The following is a 25,661-nucleotide window of genomic DNA, read 5'->3' as shown; positions in this document are numbered from 1 at the left end:
TCATTATTTTACATCTTATAAGCAAGACGAATGGAATTTTAACCAAACTATAATAGCAAAATATAATTTTATCTTTATCAATAGTTATATGACAATATGATTGCCAAACAAAAAAAGATAAATAAAAATGAAGAAAGACGCATTTGTTTTATTAACATTTTTTAGTAGCCAATTTTGGAAATAATTTATTCGTAGATTCCATGGTAAATATGAATGTAATTTAATATTATTAGTTCTCATTTAAACTTATATGTTAACTTATGCTAAATATATTATTATAATGTGGATAGGTAAATCGCAGTTAAAACCGAACCAAACAGCAAACTATGATTTGATTTGATTCGATTCCAAAAATAAAATGGTTTGACTTGATTTGAACAAATTTCAAACCACATAAAATAATTTGAACTGAAAATATAGCACAAACCGTCCAAATTGAACCATATTCACCCCTTAAAAAAAATTTAGTAGCCCACATATGTAAGGTCGAGAATACCCTCCTTTTGCTTCCCATATAGCAAGTTTCTAAAGGTTTTGTAGTCACGCGATCTTATTGGGCTTGCGATTCTAAAGTCCTTCCTTGAGCCAACTTCAGTAAAAAAAAAAAAAAAATTCCCGTTCGATACCGATTTAAATTAGATTTTAATCTAAATTAAAATTAAACAATTAATTTTAACAACATATTTGAGACAAATGAAATAATGAATGATCAAGAAGAGGCTCGAGATCTAATTTAACGACTCTATTAATTAAGCTGAACCTATAAACATAATATTCAAATTTTAAATGATAGACAGAATTACAAACCCTTCGTGTATCATATAATCTTATAACATCGTACCATAACCATTAATGAATTCATCAGTGCTTTTGATCCAAGACGGGAGCACATATCAATAATGATATACGTTGCCATCGCCACCACCACCGCCATTAAACTACAGGTATGTACACCGTCATCCTAATATCTAAATTTGCAGAGGATAAAATTAATACTAAAAATTCCAAACTACATAACTTGTTGAATTCTCATTAAACTACAAGTATGTGCTAGCATATATAAATAACTTAAAACAGAAATTCAGCTTCTACTATTTTCTTCGGTTTATGTAAAAGAGATCTGATCAGGGAAACATTCCCTCAAGATATTCGTCAAAGTTTTCATCGTCATCAATCTTATGATCACTAAGTGAAGTCGAAGCCTTCTTTCCTGCACATATGATGTTTATATGTTAGGATCCCATTTAGAATCAGAAATGACCCTCTATCAAACATAAAGCAATAATTTGCCCCAGCGTTCATATTGGGACTCTCATAGAAGCATGCTTCCTGACGGATAATTATTTCTGCAATTGGAAAAATAGGAAACTGAAACAGAACTACTTTCAAAATACAAGCATCAGAACCATTGGATTGGCTCCTCTAAGCAACAAGATAATAAAGTATCCTCAATATAACTAAATAGACTTGGCTCTAAGCATTTAGCATCATCAGGCATAAGATAACAAGAATGACTAAAAACAAACACAAAGACATCACACGGCAAATCTTTTCTAGGAAGACTGCACATTTTGGAGCAACCATTTATTTGGTGTTTTGAGCTTTTGGCTTTGGATTTTGTAAGATTTATTGATGGGTAAAAATTTGCATTTAATAGAATAGGAACTAGACTAGACTACGATTTCTCAATCCAGAGATTTTATGCCATCTTTTCAATTATCCTTTTCCATTTGCTTAGCACGGGAGGAAAGGGATCCATGTAGCTAGCCCTACAGAAATATATTATGACTTTATGGTTCTCATAATTATGTTCAAAATAATATCTGAAATTCCTTTTCCCTGGACAAATTTTCTAAAGGCAATATATTCCTCGTATAGAAGTAATTTGGAAATTATTTTTTCAATCAATAAGATGATTAGTTCACAATGAAGACTATAAATCTTTTTCCAGGGTGACAATTATTTTTAAATATATCAAGGGCATGTGCTAGATATTAAAACCACAACGGTGTGTTGCTGTGTTATTATTGACGAAGAACATAAAAAAGATGGTCAAATTCAATATGCAGGGCGCCTTGATAAGGCCCATTGACTCTTCCAACATATAAAGACAAACCAAGTTCTAACTTTGTCACCTAAGGAAGAAAGAAGATACATGGATACACAGAATGGGTCTCAGTGCTGACATCTACTCGCTCAAGACATGCTGAAAGGTGTGTTGTACATCTCTTAGCTCTACCACAAACTTTAATACATTTTCCCAACCCCAGAATTAATTCAACTACTTCTGATAGTCGATATTTACCAGTCTAGTATCCTTTAAGAATACTGTCACATTTTATCTCACAGTAGTTTACATCAAAAGCAGTACCTCCTCGAGTTCTGCCAAATATGCCTTCCTAGCATATCTCAAATTGTTATTCCAATCATAGTCGCAGAACATTCTTAACCATCATTGCAGGAAGACAGTTCACTGAATTCCATCTCTTGAAGCTTTTGATAATATACTTATTTGGCAATTTATCATTTATTTGTTTATTTAATTGAAGAAAATAATTCAAAATTCTCTCTCGAGAAATGCCATGAAAATGCTAGCGAATTTAACTATTGCAGAGTCAGAAAAAACTTACAAGGCTGATATGATGCAGAAGCTAACATAGAAGTATCATACCTTTTCTACGTTCTTTCTTTCTGTCATATTCGTTATCCGTATCATCTCCACTTTCAGACCTATCCCTGAAAAGGGAAGACGAATAAAGTAATCAGAGCAACAAATTTGGGTCCTTGTCCTGTCTCTGTCATAAGCCATTCTTCAACTGAAACTAAATCTTTAATACCTACCTTTTCCTCTGATCATTGTCTTTCTCTTTTTGTTTCAATTGTTCTTTCTCTTTTCGTTTTTTATAAAGAAGCTTCTCCGCACATCTATGTCAAAAGGATCAGTAAACATGCATTCAGTCTTTTTTAAAATAGGAAGTTTGAAATGTTAATGAAAACTCACCTAAACAAAGAAGTTGGAATTACTAAAAGCAAAACTTGCATGCCACAATTACATTTTCTAATTTAATATGCAAAACTGATTTTTGCCCCAAAGACATTAAATTTTTGTACAAGTCAAAATAAAACTTTTAAGACTAACTTAATAGGATTTTGTACAGTTTTTGCTCTACCTTAATATGCATAGCCATGCTATCAATTGTATTCTTTCAGCAAAATGGCTCTGAACATTGATCTTCCCTGGGGGAAAGTAATTCTCTTGGGCAGAATGATTTTCCAACATAAAACAAATGACCAAGTCAATCAAGAACCGATAAATCAAGATGCAGGCGTATCATTTTACTAAGAGCTCATCTCCTAATGTTTGCCATATGCTGGAAGGACATCGTTTAAACAGATGTGTACATGCACACGTTTTCTTGAATTACGCACCTTTGACAGAAAGCCATAGTCTAGGTTATTTACCGTTCCAAAGGAATAAATTTTGTCCTTCCTACGTCTTTTCCCAACTGCTCTAAAATTTTAGGCTTTGGTGCACACATTATAATTATGTACGCGAAGTGCAAAATGAAGAGCCAAAGAATAGTATGACTATCAGTCAGATGTCAGACTATAAAGTTAGTTTTCATGGGAACATTATCCTGATTTTTGAAGTTGACAGTGATTAATCACTAAATATCAATTTCATCACAATTACGATAAAGACACTGGCATGATTTTATTTTATTTTATTTTGAACAGTTTTTATATTAGTTTCTGGTTAAACCAGTACAAATTTATGATAATTGGACCGAATTTTAAGTCATAATATGAGTCAAAATTAAAATAAGCTATTTTCAAAAAAGTGGCTAATTTAAATATAGTACAGGTTAGGCTAATAATCTATGAACCACCAACACCAACACGTGCAAGCCGACTTGCAATTTTTCAAAAAAAATAATAATAATAATAAAATAAAATAAATAAAGAAGCTGATATGACACGTCAACACATTGGATTAAATTCTTTAAAATTCTTCGTTTATATAGTATAAATTTAGTTTTTTTTAATAATTATTAATTTTTCTTGTCGAAATCTTTTATGTATGAATACTTATTTGTTATTTAATAATAATTTTAAGTTAAAAATATTATATATTATGAAAATGAAAATATGAATACTTATTTGGTTTTCGACACGTATTTAACGTGCTTCGTACAAAAACATGCTACCCTAGTTGAAGTGTCCATACTACAGAGCTAATAGTTATCTTATTTCCTTCATCGATTCATTGTTTACTCTTATATTGTTGTTGCTTCCAAGATCTTGCTCATTATTTTCTTCAATCAGCAATTTTGAAATATAGGCAAGTCCTAAGACATCAATGACATTTGACAACAATGGTTGACGGCAGCGATAATAGAGTCAAGCTATGATAACTTGGTCAAATTGGAATATTGGATAGAGAGGAACAAGAATGTTTCCACATAATTTTTAAAAACCCCCCTCTATAATTTATTTTTTATCCAAAGGAAAAATATGTGCCTCCACTCCTCAGCTTTGTATTGATATTTTGGCTTTAACAACTTCGGCTAAAATCCAGAGGATGAGGAAAATTTACAGATGTCCAGTTCTCTCCTTTCCTCCACTCTCTTTTTATTAAATACAATTTCAGTCAATGAAAAAAAATGTTATTGTTACGCCTCATTTTACGAGCCTCGGTACCGAAGTACCGAAGTGTCATCTCGCCACTCCGAAGCCGGTGAAATCAAATAGACCACTCCGACCTCCCGAAACCTCTCCAAAGTGATACACCGATTCCTGTCACTGATCTGCCGAAGTGTCCCGTCTCCGAGGTCGGGTTCAAGTGGCTTGCACCCCCGTTAGAAGATTCGCTGCCAATTTAAGATTTGCTCTGCATATAAGGTTTAAATTGATTTGACGTCTCCCATAAAGTTATTTGATGTGACTTATCAACTTTATGTCAATTCAACTCGGGGAAACAAACTGTCCGCCCACTCTACAAGCGCGGCTGATTGACGCCTATGAGCAGACGCTTCATACCGTCAGATGTATACACGTGTTCCACATCCCACGGTTCATACCATCTATAAATACCCAAAGATTGGCCAGAGGCAAAGGTAATGAAACTCTCAATAGATAGCACTCCATAACAAGTTTATATATTCTCCTCCCCCTTTATTGACTGATCGATTTGCGTAGTCCCTGGACACTGTTCCGACCACCCAAACCTGACTTGACCGTCGGAGTGTATACGGCCGCCACCCCCGTTGGTTCCGGCCGTGTGCGCCTGACAGTTTGTTCATCTCGTAGGGAGGAATACGTGGAGTAGCTGCAAGTTGGCCACGTGGAAGAGCCATTTTTAGAGGTCAATAGTTTGGCGCCGTCTGTGGGAACCGTCATTCCCCATCCAAAGTCCTACATTCCCGTCGGAGAAGCCACCGGAAAACCGGCGACTGACCCTAAAAAGGGAGGCATTCTTGAAAAAGAATAAAAGTCGAGTTACAATCCAAGTTCTTACTATCCTTGAAAGAAGAGGTAGGATGAGCTACAGCCGTGAAGACAACCCCATCAGGGAGGCCTCTGAAGAGGAAGTACTTCATAACAATGTTACTAATCAGAAACCGCATCACCGGCGTCGACGAGGTGAAAGAACAGCCGTACTCACCGAAGGAATGGCCCAGATAGCTGCAGGCATGAGAGACATAGCAGCTCAGAATATGGCGATGCGGGAACTTCTCATGCAAGCTCAGGGACACCAGATGCCCCAAGGATCGTATCCGGTACGGGAAATCCCTTTGTCTCATTCTCGAGGCCACATGAGCCGGCACACCGAACGTCCTCTCGAAAGAGAGCATAACACCGAAGCAACATCTTATATGCAGGAGAGCCACCCATCAGAACCACTCTTGGGGGACAACTTTCCACAAGAACATGACCAGAGGTCAGTAAGCGTCTTCGACCGGATAGGGAACGATCCTAGCAATAGGATCCGCCCTTCAAGAGGGTCGGCTCGGTCAGACAACGAAGAGGAGTATGTCCCTCCTCCTAGAAACAGGAAGGAGAGGAGAAACTTAGTCGATTGGGGGAGCCGTGGGAAAGCACCTCCTCCACCCCAAGACGTCCAAGATGACCAAGGATTAGAGGGGCCCTGCCGATCTTATGAGATTGACGACGATGACGATAACCTCCCTTTCTCAAGGGAAATCCGAAGCTTCCCAATGCCAACTAATTTCATGCCCCCAAAGATCCCCAAGTACGAGGGAAAAGGGGATCCGGAGAAGCACCTCACAAAGTATATGACGCAAATGAGTCTTAGGGGAGCCTCACCTGCTCTAAAGTGCAGAGCCTTCCATTTAACACTAGGCGGAGCCGCCGAAGTGTGGTACAGCAGGCTTCCTCCCCTAAGCATCAGAAGTTGGCCGGATTTGAAGAAAGCATTTTTGAACCAGTACCTCTCACGCAGGGAAGGAGAGGCGCCGATCCAACGCCTGCAAGACATGAGGCAGGCCCCTGGAGAGACGCTGAAAAGCTATCTCGCCAGGTTTACAGACAAGATTACTTACTGCGAACAGGTCACTGACAGGGAAGCCCTTTCGACCCTGAAAGGTGGTCTCAACATGAACACTTTGTTTTGGAGGGACGTTCGCAGCAAGAATCCCTCCACGTACGACGAATTGGTGGAGATGATGAGGGTGGAAATAATTAGTGAAGAAATGATTGATCATCGTAACCGTGCCGCGCAGGGACTCCCTCCCCCACAGAGGCAGGTAGGTCGAGGCCCCGCAGCGCACCTTGTTACTCAGCAATGGACCCAAGCAGGGCATACCATAGCTCCCACATCCGGACAGGCCCTAGCTTCCGCCACATTGAACGCAGTGCCGGTGTTGGCATATGATAGCGCACCCACTGAGGCAGCACCATCCGGAAGAATTGACAAGAAGAAGAAGAGGCCCAATAGGCCCATGCCAGGAGCAAGATTTTGTACTTTCCATCAACTATATGGACATGACACCAGTGAGTGTCGGGATGCCAACCGGCGCCCTGATCGAAGCAACCCCCTCACTTCCAGCAGAAATGAGTACCCCCGCAGATCCACCTCCCCGAGGAGGGGAGGAAGGGGTCACCAGGAACAATCTCCTAGCAGAAGAGAGTCAAGAAACCGAGGCCAATCCAGGAAAGAGAACCAAGCTCAATTCGCTGGAAGCCAGGTCATCAGGGAAATCGATACCATCATCGGGGGACCCCACGTCGGTGGCAACACCAGGAATGCCCAGAGAAATTATACAAGAGAAGCTAAGGATCCCCCGATGATCACCTACATTGTCGATGAATCAAAAGCAGCAAACAAGATGACCCCAATCACCTTCTCGCAGGAAGACGCAGAGGGAGTTCACCATCCCCATTGCGATGCTCTGGTTGTAAGGGCCGTAGTGGCTAGAAACGGATTAAAACGCATGCTCGTTGACAACGGCAGCTCCGTGAACATATTGTTTGGCTCCACTTTTGACAAAATGCAAATTGAACATGGGTTAATCCCCATGACCGACCCGCTGTTCGGATTCAGTGGGGACATCATCATCCCACGAGGGCGGATTACCCTGCCTGTGGAAATGGGTTCGGCCCCCCTGGTCGCCCAGCATTTCATGGAATTTCTGGTGGTAGATCATAGGTCGGCTTATCATGGGATGTTGGGCAGACCGGCTCTAAAAGATCTTTGGGCTGTGACGTCCATTCACTATCTGTGCATGAAATTCCCAACCGAACGAGGGATTGCAACGGTTCGGGGCGATCAGATGAGCTCCAGGGCATGCTACCTGAACTCGCTACGAAAATCGGAGCCCCGGACTGTCAATGTAATTCTAGCAGAAGTACCCGCTGAAGCCGGTACGGACGTGGAGATGCTCGACGCCCCTGAACAAGAGCATACCTCTGAACAAGAGGAAGATGTCATAATGGAAGAGGCCCCTGAACAAGGACACTCTCTTGACGAGTTAGATCCCCGAATAATTGATTATGAACCAAACGCGACCCCAATGGAAGAACTGGAAACTTTTCCAGTCAATCCAGAAGACCCCAATCAAGTCTTGCGCATAGGGAAGTCATTATCGCCTGAAGCAAGAATTGGGATGATACGATTCCTGAAAGAAAACCTAAATGTCTTCGCATGGAAACATGAGGATATGGTGGGGATAGATCCCAGGATCAGTTGCCATCACCTTAACATCAACCCCTCCTATGCCCCCCGTAGACAGAAGAGGCGCGCGCTGAATCCGGAACGGTACGAGGCGCTGAAAGACGAAGTAAGTAAACTCGATCGCAGTGGTTTCATCAGAGAGGCCATATACCCGAAGTGGATATCCAACCCGGTTCTAGTGAAAAAGTCCAGCGGGAAATGGAGGGTCTGTGTGGACTTCACAAACCTGAATAAGGCATGCCCCAAGAACAGCTTCCCACTTCCAAGAATTGATCAACTGGTCGACTCCACTGCTGGGCATGAACTACTTAGCTTCATGGATGCGTACTCGGGGTACAACCAAATACCCATGTTCCGACCTGATGAGGAAGCTACATCATTCATCACGGACAGGGGGCTGTATTGCTACAAAGTCATGCCCTTCGGATTGAAAAATGCCGGGGCCACATATCAGAGGTTAGTCAACATAATGTTCGCCGAACTCATTGGCAAAACCATGGAGGTCTACGTGGATGACATGTTGGTCAAAAGCCTCCAGGCGGCCGAACACGTGAGTCACATTGACCAAACCTTCCAGATACTGGACTTCGGAGTGCCAAGAGGCCTTCGAGTCTCTGAAGAAGCACCTCGGTAAATCGCCCCTCCTATCGAAACCCCATCCGGATGAATCTCTGTTGCTGTATCTAGCAGTGTCAGACGTAGCAGTCAGCGCGGTCCTAACCAGGGAAGAAAATGAGCGTCAATTGCCGGTATATTACATCAGCAAAGCACTTCTCCCAGCTGAAACACGCTACTCCGACATGGAAAAACTGGCACTCGCACTCATTACAGCTTCGAGAAAGCTGAGGCCATATTTCCAAGCTCACTCAACACAAGTCCTCACCAATTTCCCTTTAAGGCAAGTAATGCAGAAGACGGACGCGTCAGGACGCCTACTGAAATGGGCCATCGAGCTCAACGAGTTCGATCTCACGTTCCGACCTAGACACGCTATCAAGGGCCAGGCCCTTGCCGATTTTATGGTCGAATCTACCAAAGCCCCAGAAATGGAGGCCCTAATGGAGCCAGCCGAGCCCCCCGCATGGAAATTGTTTGTAGATGGGTCTTCAGGAGAGGCAGGCGCAGGGGCGGGAATCGTACTGGAAAGCCCGGAAGGTCATTTGTTGAATTGTGCGGTAAGATTCGGCTTCAGAGCCTCGAACAACGTAGCCGAATATGAGACCCTTCTGACAGGACTAAGGCTCGCCAAGGAAATGCAGGTCAGGAAGCTTCAGGCAAACAGTGATTCTCAGCTCGTAGTGAATCAGGTAAATGGGGATTTCGCGGCCAAAGATGATAACATGCTCGCATACTTGAAGCTGGTTCTGGACATAATTCCCCATTTCGAAAAGTTCGAACTGACTCAAGTCCCCCATCTAGAGAATGCCCATGCAGATGCCCTCTCAAAATTGGCCAGCAGCGTGAACTAGGAGCTTCTGAACATCGTCCCCATTGAGCACTTATCAAAGCCCTCCACCTTCGAAGGCGAAGAGTTACTATGGATAGAAGGCACCCCATTGTGGATGCAGCCCATAATTGCATATCTAAAAGAGCAAACGCTGCCTGCTTCCAGAAGTGAAGCAAGGAAATTAAGAAGAAGGGCTGCACACTTCGTCCTTCAAGAAGGAACCCTTTACAAGAGAGGCTTTGCCTCTCCCCTTCTTCGATGTGTGGGCGGCGAAGAGGCCACCTGCGTACTCAGAGAAATACATGAAGGGATCTGCGGAAATCACTCCGGAGGGACGGCTCTGGCACACAAGGTTCTCCGTCAAGGCTACTTCTGGCCAACCCTGAAAAGGGATGCTTGCCAATTTGTCCAGAAATGTGACAAATGCCAGCGCTTCTCGAACGTGCAAAGACAGCCTGCGCAGAGCCTCTCCATAGTGACCAGCCCTTGGCCATTCGCCAAGTGGGGCATCGACTTCATTGGTCCGCTACCAAAGGGTAGGGGAAGCGCAACTTTTGTCATTGTCGCCATCGACTACTTCACTAAGTGGGTCGAGACAGAACCCCTTGCCCGAATCACCGAGGCCAACACTACGAAGTTCGTTTGGAAAAACGTCATCTGCAGGTTCGGCATCCCTCACTCCATTGTCTCTGATAATGGGCAGCAGTTCGACAACAGGAAGATGCGAGAGTTATGCGACGAACTAGGCATAAAGAAAGACTTCTCGACTCCACATCACCCTCAGGCAAATGGACAGGTCGAAGCAGTAAACAAGACTATCAAGCGCACCCTGAAAAGGAAACTGGATGCCTCAAAAGGCGCCTGGGTTGACGAACTCCCCCACGTCCTCTGGGCCATCAGAACGACTTGCCGGACCGCAACGGGCGAGACCCCATTCTCAATGACCTACGGAGCCGAAGCGATGAGTCCGGTCGAGGTCGGTGTCCCATCACATCGGCGGATACATTTCAATGAGATCAGCAACGATGAGGCGCGCATAAGTGAACTACACCTCCTTGAGGAAAAGAGAGACGCTTCCCAGATGACCTTAGCGAAATATCATCGTAAGATGACCCGCTTTTACAACTCCAAGGTCAGAAACAGGACTCTCCGCTTGGGCGACCTCGTTCTCAAAAGAGTGCTCCAATCTTCGAAACCAATCGGGTCACGAGTTTTTAGCCCGAACTGGGAAGGCCCGTACCGCATTCAGGGAGAATCCCGACCTGGTACTTTCGAGGTCGAAGATATGTCAGGAAGGGTGTTACCTCACAAGTGGAACATCGAGCACTTGAGAAAATACTATCAGTGACAAGAATGTTCCGATTTGATCCTAGATTGTCATAGCTAAATCAGTTGTCCTGATCTGACATTGGTTGTAAAGATTATTAAGTGATGGAATCACCTTTGTAAAGAGGTGTAATTTATCTTCAGTAATGAATTTTCAGTTCCAAACCAGATCAGCCAGGGAATGGTTTCCTCAGTTCTTCAAAAGGTTCATTTGAGCGATTCGATCGTCACTTATTAGCTGATGAACAAACGTTTCCTCGCGTTTTCCCAATTGGTCTGGCCTCAGATTATTAAGAAGTTAAGGTAAGGGGTCACTTCCTACCCACTTAAGTGTTTAGACTTGTGTTCGCTTAAGGAGACCGATTCACAATTGTTAACTGGTCGTTGTCACGAGGCAGTTGGCCTAATGTTTGTCATTCATACAAGTATAAAACAAAAAGAGATACAAAGAAGCAGAAGCAAAAGAACCTTACAGAAATTTAACAAAATTTTCCATTTCATGAAATTGAAGTACATGGAGGGCCGATGCCATTACAAAGGAAACCCTAATCTGTGGGAGGAATTTCAGCACTGGCCGCCTCCTGGGCCTCTGGAACCTCCTCAGTAACCTTGTCAGGCTGACCTCCAATGGGTCCCCCGAACTCTGCCTCTAGTTGAGAGATGTCCAGTGCGGGGTGCACCTCCTTCAGCCGACCCAGTAGGCTTTGGGCACTCCACGAGGCCCAGAAGTTGGCAAAGTCGTCATAAAGGGGGTGGTCCTCGAAGTGATCAATAAAATTTTGAACCGCCACCTCCCCCGCAGACTTTAACTCCTCCCTCAGAGAGGCAATCTCCACTGACTGGGCCTCTGCTTGCTGCTTCAGCTCCGCTTTTTCTCTGTTGGAGGCCTCCAGGGCATCGGTGGCAAGCTTGTGGTGCTCGTTAGCGTGGTCAAGCCGCCGCGCTATAGGTAAATAACTCAGAGAGGGCTTTATACTTGGCACGCACAAAACATATTTACAAAGTCAAACTAAAAGGAAGGCCACTCGCTTAGTATGGGTAGGCTCAGCGCTCGAATGATTGTGGAGGGTCTGCAGGCTTGAATAAGAATCGGTGTAGTTTTTACCAAACTTTGGGGCGCCACCAGAAACTAAGATACCAGGAAAAATGGTATCGCCCAAAGGTAGCAGATTCACTAAGGCCCCAACATCCCTTAAGGTAATAGACATGGGGCCAAGAGGGAAAATAAAGGTGTTATACTCAAAAGACCAAAAACTCAAAACAATTGAAAAGAGTGTTGAATCGAAAGTAGGGGGGCGGATAGAGATTTCCAACAAATCAGAAATCCTAGCGCTATCAAAAAGTACCTTAGTAGGACCATGACCCACAAAGCGAGCATGCCATCTACGAAAAGTTACATCAGATTTAGGTCAAGTGCGAATACCTCTTTCGCGAAGTGGCCCCAGCGGTAGAGAGTTCAGAAATGGAGGACCCTAAGTGCAAGGAAACAGCTGACCCACCGCCGCCTGTTCAACTGCCTCCGCATTGTTGAAGAAAGGACCCAAGTAAAACTCATTACGTCCAACGTCGGCAGGCGCGAGAAAACTTGGGGTTATGTATGGGCGACTCAGAAGTCTCTGAAAATCATCAAAACTAAAGGAATCGCTAGCTTGAGATTGTGAAGCAGCCATTTGAGAAGAAACGAAGCTTTGCAGGGTTACGTAGCAGGGAAGCAAAAGATGAACAGTGAATCGTGAAGGAGACGCAAAAAAATATGAAGCGTGGTTTGATGGCAGTGAAATGGCGTGTTTGGGATTTATAAGGGTTTGCAAAACGACGCACCTTTTCAAGTTATAGAAGGAAACAATGATTGAAATTCTTGGGAATTTCGAATGTTGCTAAAAACACAAAGTGAATATGGCAAAATTTAATAATTATTATTAATTCTGCCATATTGGGGGGTAATTGTTGACACATAAAAATTCAGCTCAAATCGAACAGTTCAAGGAGTGAAGCCTAATTGGAGAATCCCCAAATCAAATAGCCCAAAGAACGAAGCCCAATCGAACAAATCAAGATGAAGGCCCAAGAACATGGTAACGACATCGCCCAAGTTTGCAAGTCGCCCAGGATCTGAGCGAATGGAGTGTCATACAATCGGCCAGAGCTGCTACTCTATTCTCGCCCAAACCTTCAAGTCGCCCAAAATATTAACAAACATAACGCGTCGTGGTTATCAAGAAGTGCAGTTATCAAAGCAGTTATTAAAGCAGCCCTATCACGTTCCACGATTTAAGGAATTCAATCGAAAACGGTTGAACGATGAAGGGTGATGGCAGCAGTTAAAAGACGGTTTTCATGACAAGGTGGCCATTACGAAGAAAGTGGGTAGTTATAGGACGATCAAGCAGTTTTCAAAGTAGTTGATCACAAAGAGATCACCTATGAAGTATAAAAGGGAGAAAGGACATAGAAGCAAAGGACCGAATCCAAAACTCTCGAACAGAGAATATGTAATTTTCATTTCCTTAGTTTTTAGATTTAAACACTTTTCTTTCTGTAACTCGTGTGCTTGCGCCCCTTGGAGGCACATTGTTTTTCATTTCCAATTGTAAAGTTCATCGCCAATAAAAGAATACCCCTTTTTGGGACTTTGTCTCAAAAGGTTTGTCCCTTACACAATCGTCTGACCCTTTTTAATTGTTAGCGACTAACCTGCGCGAAACAGGTGGCACAATATTAAATCAGATTACCACGATTTGTAAATTTTTTATTTATTTTTTATTTTTTGCAAACTCATTTTTCAATCACATATTTTTTAATAAAATAATTTTACAAGTTGATTGGTAACTTTCCACATTTTTAACTATACATTTAATAAAAAGTATCTTTCACAAAATCTGTATTTAAAAAAAAATTATTTTTCCATATTTTTTTGACTTTCACGTAAACTCCAAAAAGGCAAAAATAAAAATGAAGGACTAAAATATTGATGTAACACCAACAATACGAAAACCGGCCAGTTTGGTTGATTTTGACAGTTAAATTGGTGGGTTTAGTTATTAGTGTGTAAGCTGGAATTCAGTCGTTAATTTAGCCCCCGTTTGGAACCTATTTTTTTCAAAATGCATTTTTTTATCTCTTCTTTTCAACCACATATTTTTTATTAAAATAATATTACACGTAAATTAAAAAAATTTCTTTATTTTTCAACCACATACTCCCATTCAAATTATTATTCTAAAATGCATTTTCACATAAAAATGGCTATCAAACACTCCCTTATTAATTACGAAACTTTCGATTATAAGGACTCGTTTGTAGTTTTCACTTTTTTTTTCAGTAGAATTGATTGGTGTGATATGATTTTGACAACATTGATATGATATCAATTTTAAGAGATTGATGATATGCTCGTTTAGAGGTGATCAAAAATGATTTAATGTCCACGACGGACATGAGTTATAATGTTCACAATGGACGTGATTGTTGAAAATTTACTTATCATGCACAACGAAAATGAAACAGATTTCAATTCCCACCAAGAATTTTCTTTGTACTTAAATAGAAATCGTGATAAAAATTTTACATTTCTTTGATTCTGCAAACTCATTTGCTATTCTTTCTTTAATTCTACAAACTCCTTTACTATTCTTTCGCTCCAACAATCTTGTTTTGCCACTCACAGCTGTCTAATTGTCCATCTTCCAATGGAATTCCACACAGAGAACGTGATTGTAGAGAATCAGGGTTTTCTCCTCTTTTGCTGGCAAGAAAAAATTAGAATTCTCTACAAAACTATAAACCCTAGCTACTTATTTATATAAGCCCAAACGAGCTTGGCCTGATCCGATCCAATATTTAATTAACTCATTTAATTAAATCCGATCCATGAATTAATTAATCCGATTAATTAATTCTGGCCTATGAATAAGCAATCCAATTAATTATTTATTTAATACTTGTTAAATTAATTAATTGATAAATCACAATCTTTTAGTTCTCCTTTTTTGTGCGACCCATCAGGTTCCAAATCATGATACCTAACAACATGAATTATTATTTTGATCTAATAAAAATCGATAAATTAAAACTCCCTTTTAATTTATCACCAACTCACGTTCGTCGTCCCAGATTGACATCTAGGAATGTGTCAGAACAATACATGTGACAAAAAATGTCACGTGGTATAACAAAACCAATTTCGTTCGTTTACCGTGAAACTATAATCCATTCGTTAATATGTTATGATCAATTACGAGATATGGAGGTGTGTCAATTTCGATTATCAATCATATCTTTCATTCTACTATTAAATTTATATAAGTCAAAAACTCCTTTTCGACTTTTGAGTGAACATTGGCCAAATATTTTGTTATCGACTTAATTGAATGAAATGCGGATCCTAATCTCTTACTATCTAAGAGTGACGAATTCTCTATTGGTTATTCACAACCTTCATATGATTCTTGAGATATCCGAACGATGTCGTATTAGGGCTCTTGGCAAAGCAACATCCAACACTGTCAAAGCATGACTATCCTCATATAAGACACTATGACGATCTCAAGTTAAAGAACCAATTCCACTTCTGAACGTTAGAGATTAACCACTGACGCTCAGATAGTTATCCATGTGTAATATCTCAGCGATCTCNTTTTTTTTTTTTTCGTTTTTTTTTTTTTTTTGAGGTATCTTTCTATTGGAGAGATTTTTGAACACTTTAATAATCTAAATCATAACTTACATCTAATTTAGAGCATTATTGAAAGGGGCACAAAACGTCTATATCTTTTAATGTTATTATACAAAATTTTTCTTTCATTTTTTTTAGCACTTTCACCATTGTTTTCACATTTCATTGTGAAAATCATCATTATCAATTAATTTTCCAACAAAAAATGTAAAATAATAAATATACCCTCATATTTATAAATAAAACAAAAAAGAAAAGAAAAATTAAAGAACATATTGCAATTAAGCTTCCAAACTTTTTAAAAAAGTGCAATTGAGTTCAAATAAAGGGTAATTAGAAAAAAGGTAGTCTTTCAATACTATTGTACAAAAAGACTATATCTTTTATTTTTTGGCATTTCCACCAATACTTTCATATTTCATGACGAAAATCATTATTTTCATCAATTTTCACAATTAAAAGTTGTAAAATGATGAATAAACACTATTATTCAAATGAAACAAAAATAAAGAACATATCGCAACTATTTTCCTAATTTTTTCAAAATAGTACAAAAGATTTCAAATAAATAATTAAAAATTCTTTAATTTTCTTTTCTTTATTTTTTTTTAAAGAGAATGATATATTCGCTATTATACAACTTTTAGTTGAGAAAATGAATGAAAATGATGATTTTCGTAATAAAATGTCAAAATAAGGATGAAAATGACAAAAATTAAATATGTGAGCATTTTTCAAAATAATATTGAAAGGTAAGAACATTTTGTACTAATTACCCTTTTAATAATTTATTTGGACTCGTTTGTAATTTTTTAAAAAGATTAGGAGTGTGATTACACTTTTTAAAAAAATATATATGAGGATATATCTGTCATTTTACATTTTTTAATTAAGAAATTGGATGAAAATAATGATTTTTTGAAATAATAGGTGAAAGTAAGGACGAAAATGTCAAAACATGAAAGACATGAACGTTTTGTATAATAATATTAAAAAGTAAGAACGTTGTGTTCTAATTACCCCAGTTGAAAATGCTTTATCACAAAGGAGAGGAAATAGATAGGACAGGGAAGGAATGAACAAAGGTGTAGAAGGCAAGTGGGTGAAAATTTTTCTTGAGGGCCGAGCTACAATACCTATATGGATGATCACGGGATTGACACAACACATACACACATATGGAGAGTTGGATTATTTTATTCATGAAGAACCCATGCTGGAGCATGTGAGGGTGCAATCACCCTCGAGGATGACCTCGCAGGTCGTTTGGCTTAAATCAATTTTGTTTTTTTAAAAATAATTGAACTCATTTTTTTTTCTTTTGCTTTTTTTAATAGTCATTGTAATTAGGGTTGGCAGCAGTTCTATTCGGATTCGGTTTGACCAGAACCATCACCGAACTATCAATTTTTTGGTTATACTATAGTCGCACCATAAGCACGTAAGTCGGTTCGATTCATATCTCGATTTGGGTCCTTAATAATCACAAAAATAAATTATTTTTATAAGTCCAACCGTCTAATTAAAAAAAATTATGAAAAAATTCAATGAAAACAAAAATATAATACTAAGCCGATGTAGCAAACAACATTCTAAATGAAAATGCAAAAAATATCCCAATTTTCAAATGTAAAATTCGAATTTAACAAACAATACTATCAACATAAAAATACTAAACAATATCTTTGTCCCTTAGTCTTTGTTCGTCGAACTCGATTCCTATTCAATAACTCAAAAGTTCCAAATTTAATTCATATTCAATCTTCATTCTTCTCTACAACTCTTACTAGCATTCGTCGAAATTTAAAGCTAATCCCTCTATAGTAAATGAAAAACGTAAGTAGAGTAATAATACAACAATACTAATTAATCCAGAATGGTCTTAACTGAAAAGCGTACCTCTTCGTCAATATCCTCATCACCAAATCATACATAAGCTCCGGAGTACAATGGAGTAGAATTTTCTACATACAAAAGAGAGAAGAAATTAGCAATAAAATACTCTCCTACTTGGGGTGGCGATGACGAGTAAAAAAGAATACATTGTGAAGAAAAAAAAATTTGGGGACACGGTGCAGAGACTCGAATAAAGATAGTTGTCGACTAATAACTTGTTGAATTCGATTCTAATTTTCTTTGTAATAAGGTTAGTACTTAGTGGGTAAATTGTAACTGGGTTAGGTTACTTAATGAGTCGGTAATGGGCCATAAATTTTGAGTTAGACAATTTATAATGGAAAGTCCAATTAACCAATTTTATCTTTAATTTTTAACGGATAATCGATTCGGAGCGGGACGACGACGCGAATACCATATCTATCCCGCCCGGAACTGGGTCACTAAAATCAAACACCATATACATCCCATTACACAATCAGTAAATATACCCTCATATTTATAAATAAAACAAAAAAGAAAAGAAAAATTAAAGAACATATTGCAATTAAGCTTCCAAACTTTTTAAAAAAGTGCAATTGAGTTCAAATAAAGGGTAATTAGAAAAAAGGTAGTCTTTCAATACTATTGTACAAAAAGACTATATCTTTTATTTTTTGGCATTTCCACCAATACTTTCATATTTCATGACGAAAATCATTATTTTCATCAATTTTCACAATTAAAAGTTGTAAAATGATGAATAAACACTATTATTCAAATGAAACAAAAATAAAGAACATATCGCAACTATTTTCCTAATTTTTTCAAAATAGTACAAAAGATTTCAAATAAATAATTAAAAATTCTTTAATTTTCTTTTCTTTATTTTTTTTAAAGAGAATGATATATTCGCTATTATACAACTTTTAGTTGAGAAAATGAATGAAAATGATGATTTTCGTAATAAAATGTCAAAATAAGGATGAAAATGACAAAAATTAAATATGTGAGCATTTTTCAAAATAATATTGAAAGGTAAGAACATTTTGTACTAATTACCCTTTTAATAATTTATTTGGACTCGTTTGTAATTTTTTAAAAAGATTAGGAGTGTGATTACACTTTTTAAAAAAATATATATGAGGATATATCTGTCATTTTACATTTTTTAATTAAGAAATTGGATGAAAATAATGATTTTTTGAAATAATAGGTGAAAGTAAGGACGAAAATGTCAAAACATGAAAGACATGAACGTTTTGTATAATAATATTAAAAAGTAAGAACGTTGTGTTCTAATTACCCCAGTTGAAAATGCTTTATCACAAAGGAGAGGAAATAGATAGGACAGGGAAGGAATGAACAAAGGTGTAGAAGGCAAGTGGGTGAAAATTTTTCTTGAGGGCCGAGCTACAATACCTATATGGATGATCACGGGATTGACACAACACATACACACATATGGAGAGTTGGATTATTTTATTCATGAAGAACCCATGCTGGAGCATGTGAGGGTGCAATCACCCTCGAGGATGACCTCGCAGGTCGTTTGGCTTAAATCAATTTTGTTTTTTTAAAAATAATTGAACTCATTTTTTTTTCTTTTGCTTTTTTTAATAGTCATTGTAATTAGGGTTGGCAGCAGTTCTATTCGGGTTCGGTTTGACCAGAACCATCACCGAACTATCAATTTTTTGGTTATACTATAGTCGCACCATAAGCACGTAAGTCGGTTCGATTCATATCTCGATTTGGGTCGTTAATAATCACAAAAATAAATTATTTTTATAAGTCCAACCGTCTAATTAAAAAAAATTATGAAAAAATTCAATGAAAACAAAAATATAATAATAAGCCGATGTAGCAAACAACATTCTAAATGAAAATGCAAACAATATCCCAATTTTCAAATGTAAAATTCGAATTTACCAAACAATACTATCAACATAAAAATACTAAACAATATCTTTGTCCCTTAGTCTTTGTTCGTCGAACTCGATTCCTATTCAATAACTCAAAAGTTCCAAATTTAATTCATATTCAATCTTCATTCTTCTCTACAACTCTTACTAGCATTCGTCGAAATTTAAAGCTAATCCCTCTATAGTAAATGAAAAACGTAAGTAGAGTAATAATACAACAATACTAATTAATCCAGAATGGTCTTAACTGAAAAGCGTACCTCTTCGTCAATATCCTCATCACCAAATCATACATAAGCTCCGGAGTACAATGGAGTAGAATTTTCTACATACAAAAGAGAGAAGAAATTAGCAATAAAATACTCTCCTACTTGGGGTGGCGATGACGAGTAAAAAAGAATACATTGTGAAGAAAAAAAAATTTGGGGACACGGTGCAGAGACTCGAATAAAGATAGTTGTCGACTAATAACTTGTTGAATTCGATTCTAATTTTCTTTGTAATAAGGTTAGTACTTAGTGGGTAAATTGTAACTGGGTTAGGTTACTTAATGAGTCGGTAATGGGCCATAAATTTTGAGTTAGACAATTTATAATGGAAAGTCCAATTAACCAATTTTATCTTTAATTTTTAACGGATAATCGATTCGGAGCGGGACGACGACGCGAATACCATATCTATCCCGCCCGGAACTGGGTCACTAAAATCAAACACCATATACATCCCATTACACAATCAGTTCGATTTTTTCGTCCCATTCGATTCAGTTAATCACGATTTTCGATTTTGACAGGGTAAATTGTAACTGGGTTAGGTTACTTAATGAGTCGGTAATGGGCCATAAATTTTGAGTTAGACAATTTATAATGGAAAGTCCAATTAATCAATTTTATTTTTAATTTTTAACGGATAATCAATTCGGAGCGGGACGACGACGCGAATACCATATCTATCCCGCCCGGAACTGGGTCACTAAAATCAAACACCATATACATCCCATTACACAATCAGTTCGATTTTTTTGTCCCATTCGATTCAGTTAATCACGATTTTCGATTTTGACAATTCGAATTGTCATCCCTAATTGTAATTACAAAATCGCATTTTCAATTGCCACATATTTCTTTTTTAATTGTCACTAAATTTTCAAAAGTCGTTCTCATCAACACGGTACTTCTAACGTTTTATCACGTTAGTCACTTTGTTTCTTTTGAAAAACTAACAATTGTACACAATTAAGGATGAAAATTAGGAAATATTTTAAAATCCAACAACTATTGAAAAATAAAGTTTAAAGTTAACATCACGATTCCCACGAAGAAAAATTCTACTTGTATATAATTATTGCACATAATGATATCCATAATGTGATGTGACAATCATTCGATTGTTGATGTGCAAATATGAAATTTGAATTAAAGATTCAATTCAATGTCACATGTAATTATAGATACCATTATGTAGACAATTATATACATATAACACTCACGTTAGTCACTTTGTTTCTTTTGAAAAACTAACAATTGTACACAATTAAGGATGAAAATTAGGAAATATTTTAAAATCCAATAACTATTGAAAAATAAAGTTTAAAGTTAACATCACGATTCCCACGAAGAAAAATTCTACTTGTATATAATTATTGCACATAATGATATCCATAATGTGATGTGACAATCATTCGATTGTTGATTTGCAAATATGAAATTTGAATTAAAGATTCAATCCAATGTCACATGTAATTATAGATACCATTATGTAGACAATTATATACATATAACAATGACCTTTTTTCCGAAAAAAATTATAAAGTTGTTGAAATAAAGAAAATTAGAAATGAAATTGAATATTGATGAAAATAAAATAATCCTTCCTCAAATTTACAAAATCTTGTCATTTGAAGAGCTAAACGTCATTTTCTCTATATTATAGAAGTTAACTTCTTTTTTAAAATGTTAAATATACCATTCATCTTCAAAAATAAAGAGTGAATTTTAACCTCTCAATATAAAAAGACAAACCCAGAGTAATAACAAATTAAATTAAAAATTATGTAATTTTTATGAACCAGAAAATTATTTGAATGACCTAAAACTATTTTCTTTTATATTAAAATAAATTATGTAATTCAGTATAAAATCTTACAGAGTTAATTATGGAAGATACTATCATTAAGAGATTGATCACTCCAGTAAGCTTGATCAACGGTCCCTGTGAAATCAGACGGACCTTCATCTCGACTCCGAACTCCTCCGCCGCCGGCGATGGTTCCCCAATCTAGAGCAGCAAGTCCGCCGTCACTCAATGGGTTCTCTTCCGCGAATTCAGTCTTATGTACCTTTTGATCCATAATGGCCGAGCTAGGATTCTTTACTAACGAAACTTGCTCTAACGGATCGGACGATGGGGAAATGTCGGCCATGTTGAACCCGAGCATATTCTCCAGGCTCGTGAAGCCTCCGATGTCGCTGAAAATCTGACCGTCCGTTGGTTGATTCGCCACCGGCTGTGAATCAAAGCCAGGTTTTGTAGTCGTAGCCTGTGGATTCAGATTCACATTATAAAAATTCGAATCAGGATAAATGTCAGGTAAATCTACGGCGAAGCTGAAGTTTCCATTGGCTGATGTAGGAGTGGACGCCGCCGTGATGGTAGCGTCCGTGAGACTGGAATTCTTGCTGCTGGAATGCGAATTCGATTTGCGTCCTTTTTTCGGTTTGGACCGCTTGCTCGTCTTCCGGTTGCCGCCACCGACGGGGACATTACGGAGGACGCCGCCTTTGGTCCAGTACCGCCGGCAGCTCTTGCAGAAATGGCGCGGCTGAGATTGGTTATAATTATTGTAGTAACAAAACTTTGTGTCAAGCGAATCACACCGAGGACACTTCAATGCTTGCTGGAACAGGTGCGTCTCCAGCTTCCTGTCCCCTTCGCCGCCTATTGCACCTACATCTTCCATATTTTCCGACGAGTGCTTGCATTTGCCGACTCAGTGAGTGACTCACTCGGTTCAAGAATTTTTAGTACTGAGCACTCTGACAAACATCCACTGAAAATCTTCCACTTCCTAAATAAAAGATATTTCTATCTGAATATTTTATGAACGAAAATGTTCTTATATTAATTGACTATTATGCCCCTAGTACTTGCTAGGCAAATATCAAGGTGAAATTACTAAGAAACCCCTATGAAATTGAAGAATATTTCTCGTGACGGCAGGGTTAGTATGGCAAAATTCATTTAGAAATGACACGTAAATGACCGTACTGTTCTTGGGATAGGACGATTCAAGTTAAGATGTGACACGTGTATGGTTTAGAGAGAGAGAGAGGATTTTAGTGTCTACGGCTGATAGACTTGTCGGCCAATAACTGCATTATTTTTTGAGCTGAATTCTTGATTTTTTTTTGGTTCCAATTGATTCGATTTGGAAAACGAGACGAACTCCAATCATATTTTGGGGAAAAAAAAATTGAATAGTAATTTTTAGTAAATTTGTAATTAAAAAAATAAGAAAAATTTTGAAATTTACGTGTAAATTATTTTATTGTATGAATGTGTAATTAAAAATAAGTATGTAAATTTTTTTTTTAAAAGTATGGTTCTCATAATTAAATAAATGGAAATATTATTAAATTTTTATTTTTATTTTTATTTTATTTTATTGTTTTTGTGATTTTTATTAATTCCCTGTTTGGGCTAACCAAAAAGTTAATAAAAATTCATGTTAAAATTAATATATAATTTTACTCTACACTACACAATGTAGTGGATGGGTATCCAAACGATTATATCTCTTACGCAATTACGAAAACTAATGGATTTTAAGGTCAACATTAAGTCTCAGTTTTGTTCGATTATAATTTACATCTTTAGTAGATTTAAATAAAAAAATAATGAAATATGTATTGAAAAATTGATAAAAGTTATAAATTTTATAAATATGTAATTGAATTTGAGTTTAAGAAAATAAACGTTAGAAAATTGATGCAAACAAGAGCTAAATACAATACCTGAAAAGTATAATTCATTACAATAATCTAAGTAGCATTTTTTTTTTTTGCAAAATATACATTATCTGTTGTTTGTGGGGGATTGTTGGATATTGGTTAAATAAATCGAGAATTGAAAATCGATTAAAGTGACTTCGTATCGACTTCGACCAAATACTCAAAAGCTCGACTCAATCCGTTTAAGCAAAATTGTTTGCCACTTCGCCGCTTCGGCAGCGCCCCTCGTGGGGGGTCGGGGGCAACGCCCCCGAAAGAGAATTTTGATTTCTCTGCATGTATTGAAGGGTATATTTGGCATTTCGAAAACCAATATCGGATGAATGAGAAATTACAAAAAAGGACGAAAATCAGTGAATAGACACCTTTTCATAAAGGTGGTGCATTGTTTGGAAAGGGTGCATGGTTTGGCCCCAACCATTTCGTCCACACCCTTTCATGGTCTATAAATAGGACCCTTTGGGTGTCCTATTCCTCACAGTTTGATATGCAAAACGTCTCTCATCCTCTCTTCTATCCAAAATCAAAATCATTCATTTATTTTGATTTTCTTTCATTTCATCCTTGGAGTACATAAGCCTAAATTTGGTTCGTTGTACTTGTGTTTTGGAGTGCTACAAACACAAGTGTAGCCGTTGTATCTTGGGAGTCGATTGCCGAAATCCGTAGGCACCGTAGCGGGGCAAATTCGACTTAAGGACAAAGAGTCCAACTCTTGCCTCGACTTTGTCCCTATCTTTATACTTATTTTTGGCGTCTCTATTCACAAAATTCTTCCAACATGTGCTCCATTATTTCCTCATTAAAATGAAAAATATGATCGTTATTTATTACATCAAGTTACCATATTTGATTTTTTATCTCTTATATTGGGTCCATAACGACTATATTTTTCATTCTTATTTTTACAATAATGTGGCTAAAACGGGGCTACAATTATGGGCTTCTCAAAATTGAAGAGTGAAAGCGAAGTTTTGGGACCCTAATTTATGAATTGGCTTCCCTACATGAAAGAATTTGTCAACGTAAACATTAAGATTACTCGTGATTTTCAATTGAATTTGAACTAAAATCTTAAGCGGTCTAATGTGTTTTCTCTGTAACACAATCCATGTGAAACTCACAAGTGATTTTAATATTTACATTGACGATTTTGATCAAGTGACATCTAAATTCATAAGTATATCTATATGTCGAATATAGAGCTTTTACTTTTAATGATTGAATACTCGTAACTCGCCTTGGTAAAGTATTAGTCCTTGTTTGACTTCTTTTAAAATTTTAATATATTTTTCTTTATTTTCTTTTTAATCACATATTTTTTGATAAATTAATCTTTTTTTAATCACACAATTTTCCAAAAACTATCATTTTAAAATATATTTTACCTAAAATTCTCATGATAATAATTGTCAAATAGGAGCTTAGTAGAGTCTAGTCCCTCATTTTCCCAATAATTAAACATAGATGACAATAACTAAGGTCATATTGCACATGGAGTGAGTAGGGTAGAGTAGGTAGGGGTGGGGGCCCTAATATAGACCATTTTGTGGTACTTGTCCCTTGAGTGTGCAAATCTTCAACTCGTCTGCAGTGTTATTAAAAGTGGGGGCAATGGAAAAACTTTCGAATATCAAATTTAAGGGTAATTAACAGTAAACGTCCATATTTTTCGAGTTTATTGTGAAAAACGTCCATACCTTTCATTTTTTTGATATTTTTACCCTTATTTTCATATTTCTTTGCGTTGGACGTCCTTTTTACCAATTTTTGTCGTAAAATGACCAAAATACCCTTTTGTTTAAACAAAACAAACAAAAAAGAAAAAGTTGCAACTATGTGCCCAAACTTTCCATATGTGCAAATGAGCCAAAAATTGAAAAAAATCGTCACCTGCTTTCCACACTTCCCCCTATCCACCGCCGGTCTCCACCTCAACCTCAACCACCAGCACCCAACCACCGCCTAAAACACCAGAGCTCCGGCGTTGGCACTCTATGTAGCAGAGTGAAGTGTGTAGTTCATAAAATGTGGAATATTATTGTAAAATTTGTGCTCAATAGTTACATTTTATAATCACTTAGCTGAACATGAAGTTTCACAGAATCCAGTGTCATCCATTCTAAAAATATTATTGCCAGCGACTTGCTTGACACCCAATTAAGATAAAATGCTTCTGGTTCATTCTAGTTATAAAATGGATAAAATG

General features: G+C 37.5%; 2 protein-coding genes and 1 long non-coding RNA gene across 3 annotated transcripts; all 3 read right to left on the bottom strand.

The window, feature by feature from the left end:
- Positions 1–755: 755 nt before the first annotated feature.
- On the bottom strand, positions 756–4,030 carry LOC111388864. Its single transcript, XM_023013677.1, has 4 exons — positions 3,171–4,030; positions 2,842–2,925; positions 2,672–2,736; positions 756–1,210 (listed from the first exon to the last, which is right to left on the bottom strand). Exons 1-4 carry the CDS (start codon positions 3,278–3,280, stop codon positions 1,125–1,127), a joined length of 345 nt encoding a protein of 114 aa, XP_022869445.1. The 5' UTR covers positions 3,281–4,030; the 3' UTR covers positions 756–1,124.
- Positions 4,031–17,262: 13,232 nt separating this feature from the next.
- LOC111388869 lies at positions 17,263–18,014 on the bottom strand. Its single transcript, XR_002701643.1, has 2 exons — positions 17,542–18,014; positions 17,263–17,460 (listed from the first exon to the last, which is right to left on the bottom strand). It is a non-coding gene; the product is annotated as an uncharacterized LOC111388869 (long non-coding RNA).
- A 1,367-nt stretch (positions 18,015–19,381) lies between these two features.
- On the bottom strand, positions 19,382–22,521 carry LOC111388868 (dof zinc finger protein DOF5.4-like). The gene is made up of 2 exons (XM_023013683.1): positions 21,588–22,521; positions 19,382–19,767 (listed from the first exon to the last, which is right to left on the bottom strand). Exon 1 carries the CDS (start codon positions 22,399–22,401, stop codon positions 21,592–21,594), a length of 810 nt encoding a protein of 269 aa, XP_022869451.1. The 5' UTR covers positions 22,402–22,521; the 3' UTR covers positions 19,382–19,767; positions 21,588–21,591.
- Between the last annotated feature and the right edge of the window lie 3,140 nt (positions 22,522–25,661).

This window comes from Olea europaea, unplaced genomic scaffold (assembly GCF_002742605.1).
Source record: "Olea europaea var. sylvestris unplaced genomic scaffold, O_europaea_v1 scaffold532, whole genome shotgun sequence".
Classification (NCBI taxonomy): Eukaryota; Viridiplantae; Streptophyta; class Magnoliopsida; order Lamiales; family Oleaceae; genus Olea; species Olea europaea.
Note: the sequence above shows the minus strand (reverse complement) of the source record. Positions and strands in the feature narration are given on the sequence as shown.

Excerpts from the sequence above, each read along its gene's own strand:
- LOC111388868 (XM_023013683.1), bottom strand. The coding sequence starts at position 22,401 with ATGGAAGATGTAGGTGCAATAGGCGGCGAAGGGGACAGGAAGCTGGAG.
- LOC111388864 (XM_023013677.1), bottom strand. The coding sequence starts at position 3,280 with ATGTTGGAAAATCATTCTGCCCAAGAGAATTACTTTCCCCCAGGGAAG. Across the intron at positions 2,926-3,170 it reads GCATGGCTATGCATATTAAG|ATGTGCGGAGAAGCTTCTTT; the intron begins GTAGAGCAAAAA and ends CTTTTGACATAG. Across the intron at positions 2,737-2,841 it reads GACAATGATCAGAGGAAAAG|GGATAGGTCTGAAAGTGGAG; the intron begins GTAGGTATTAAA and ends TTCCCTTTTCAG.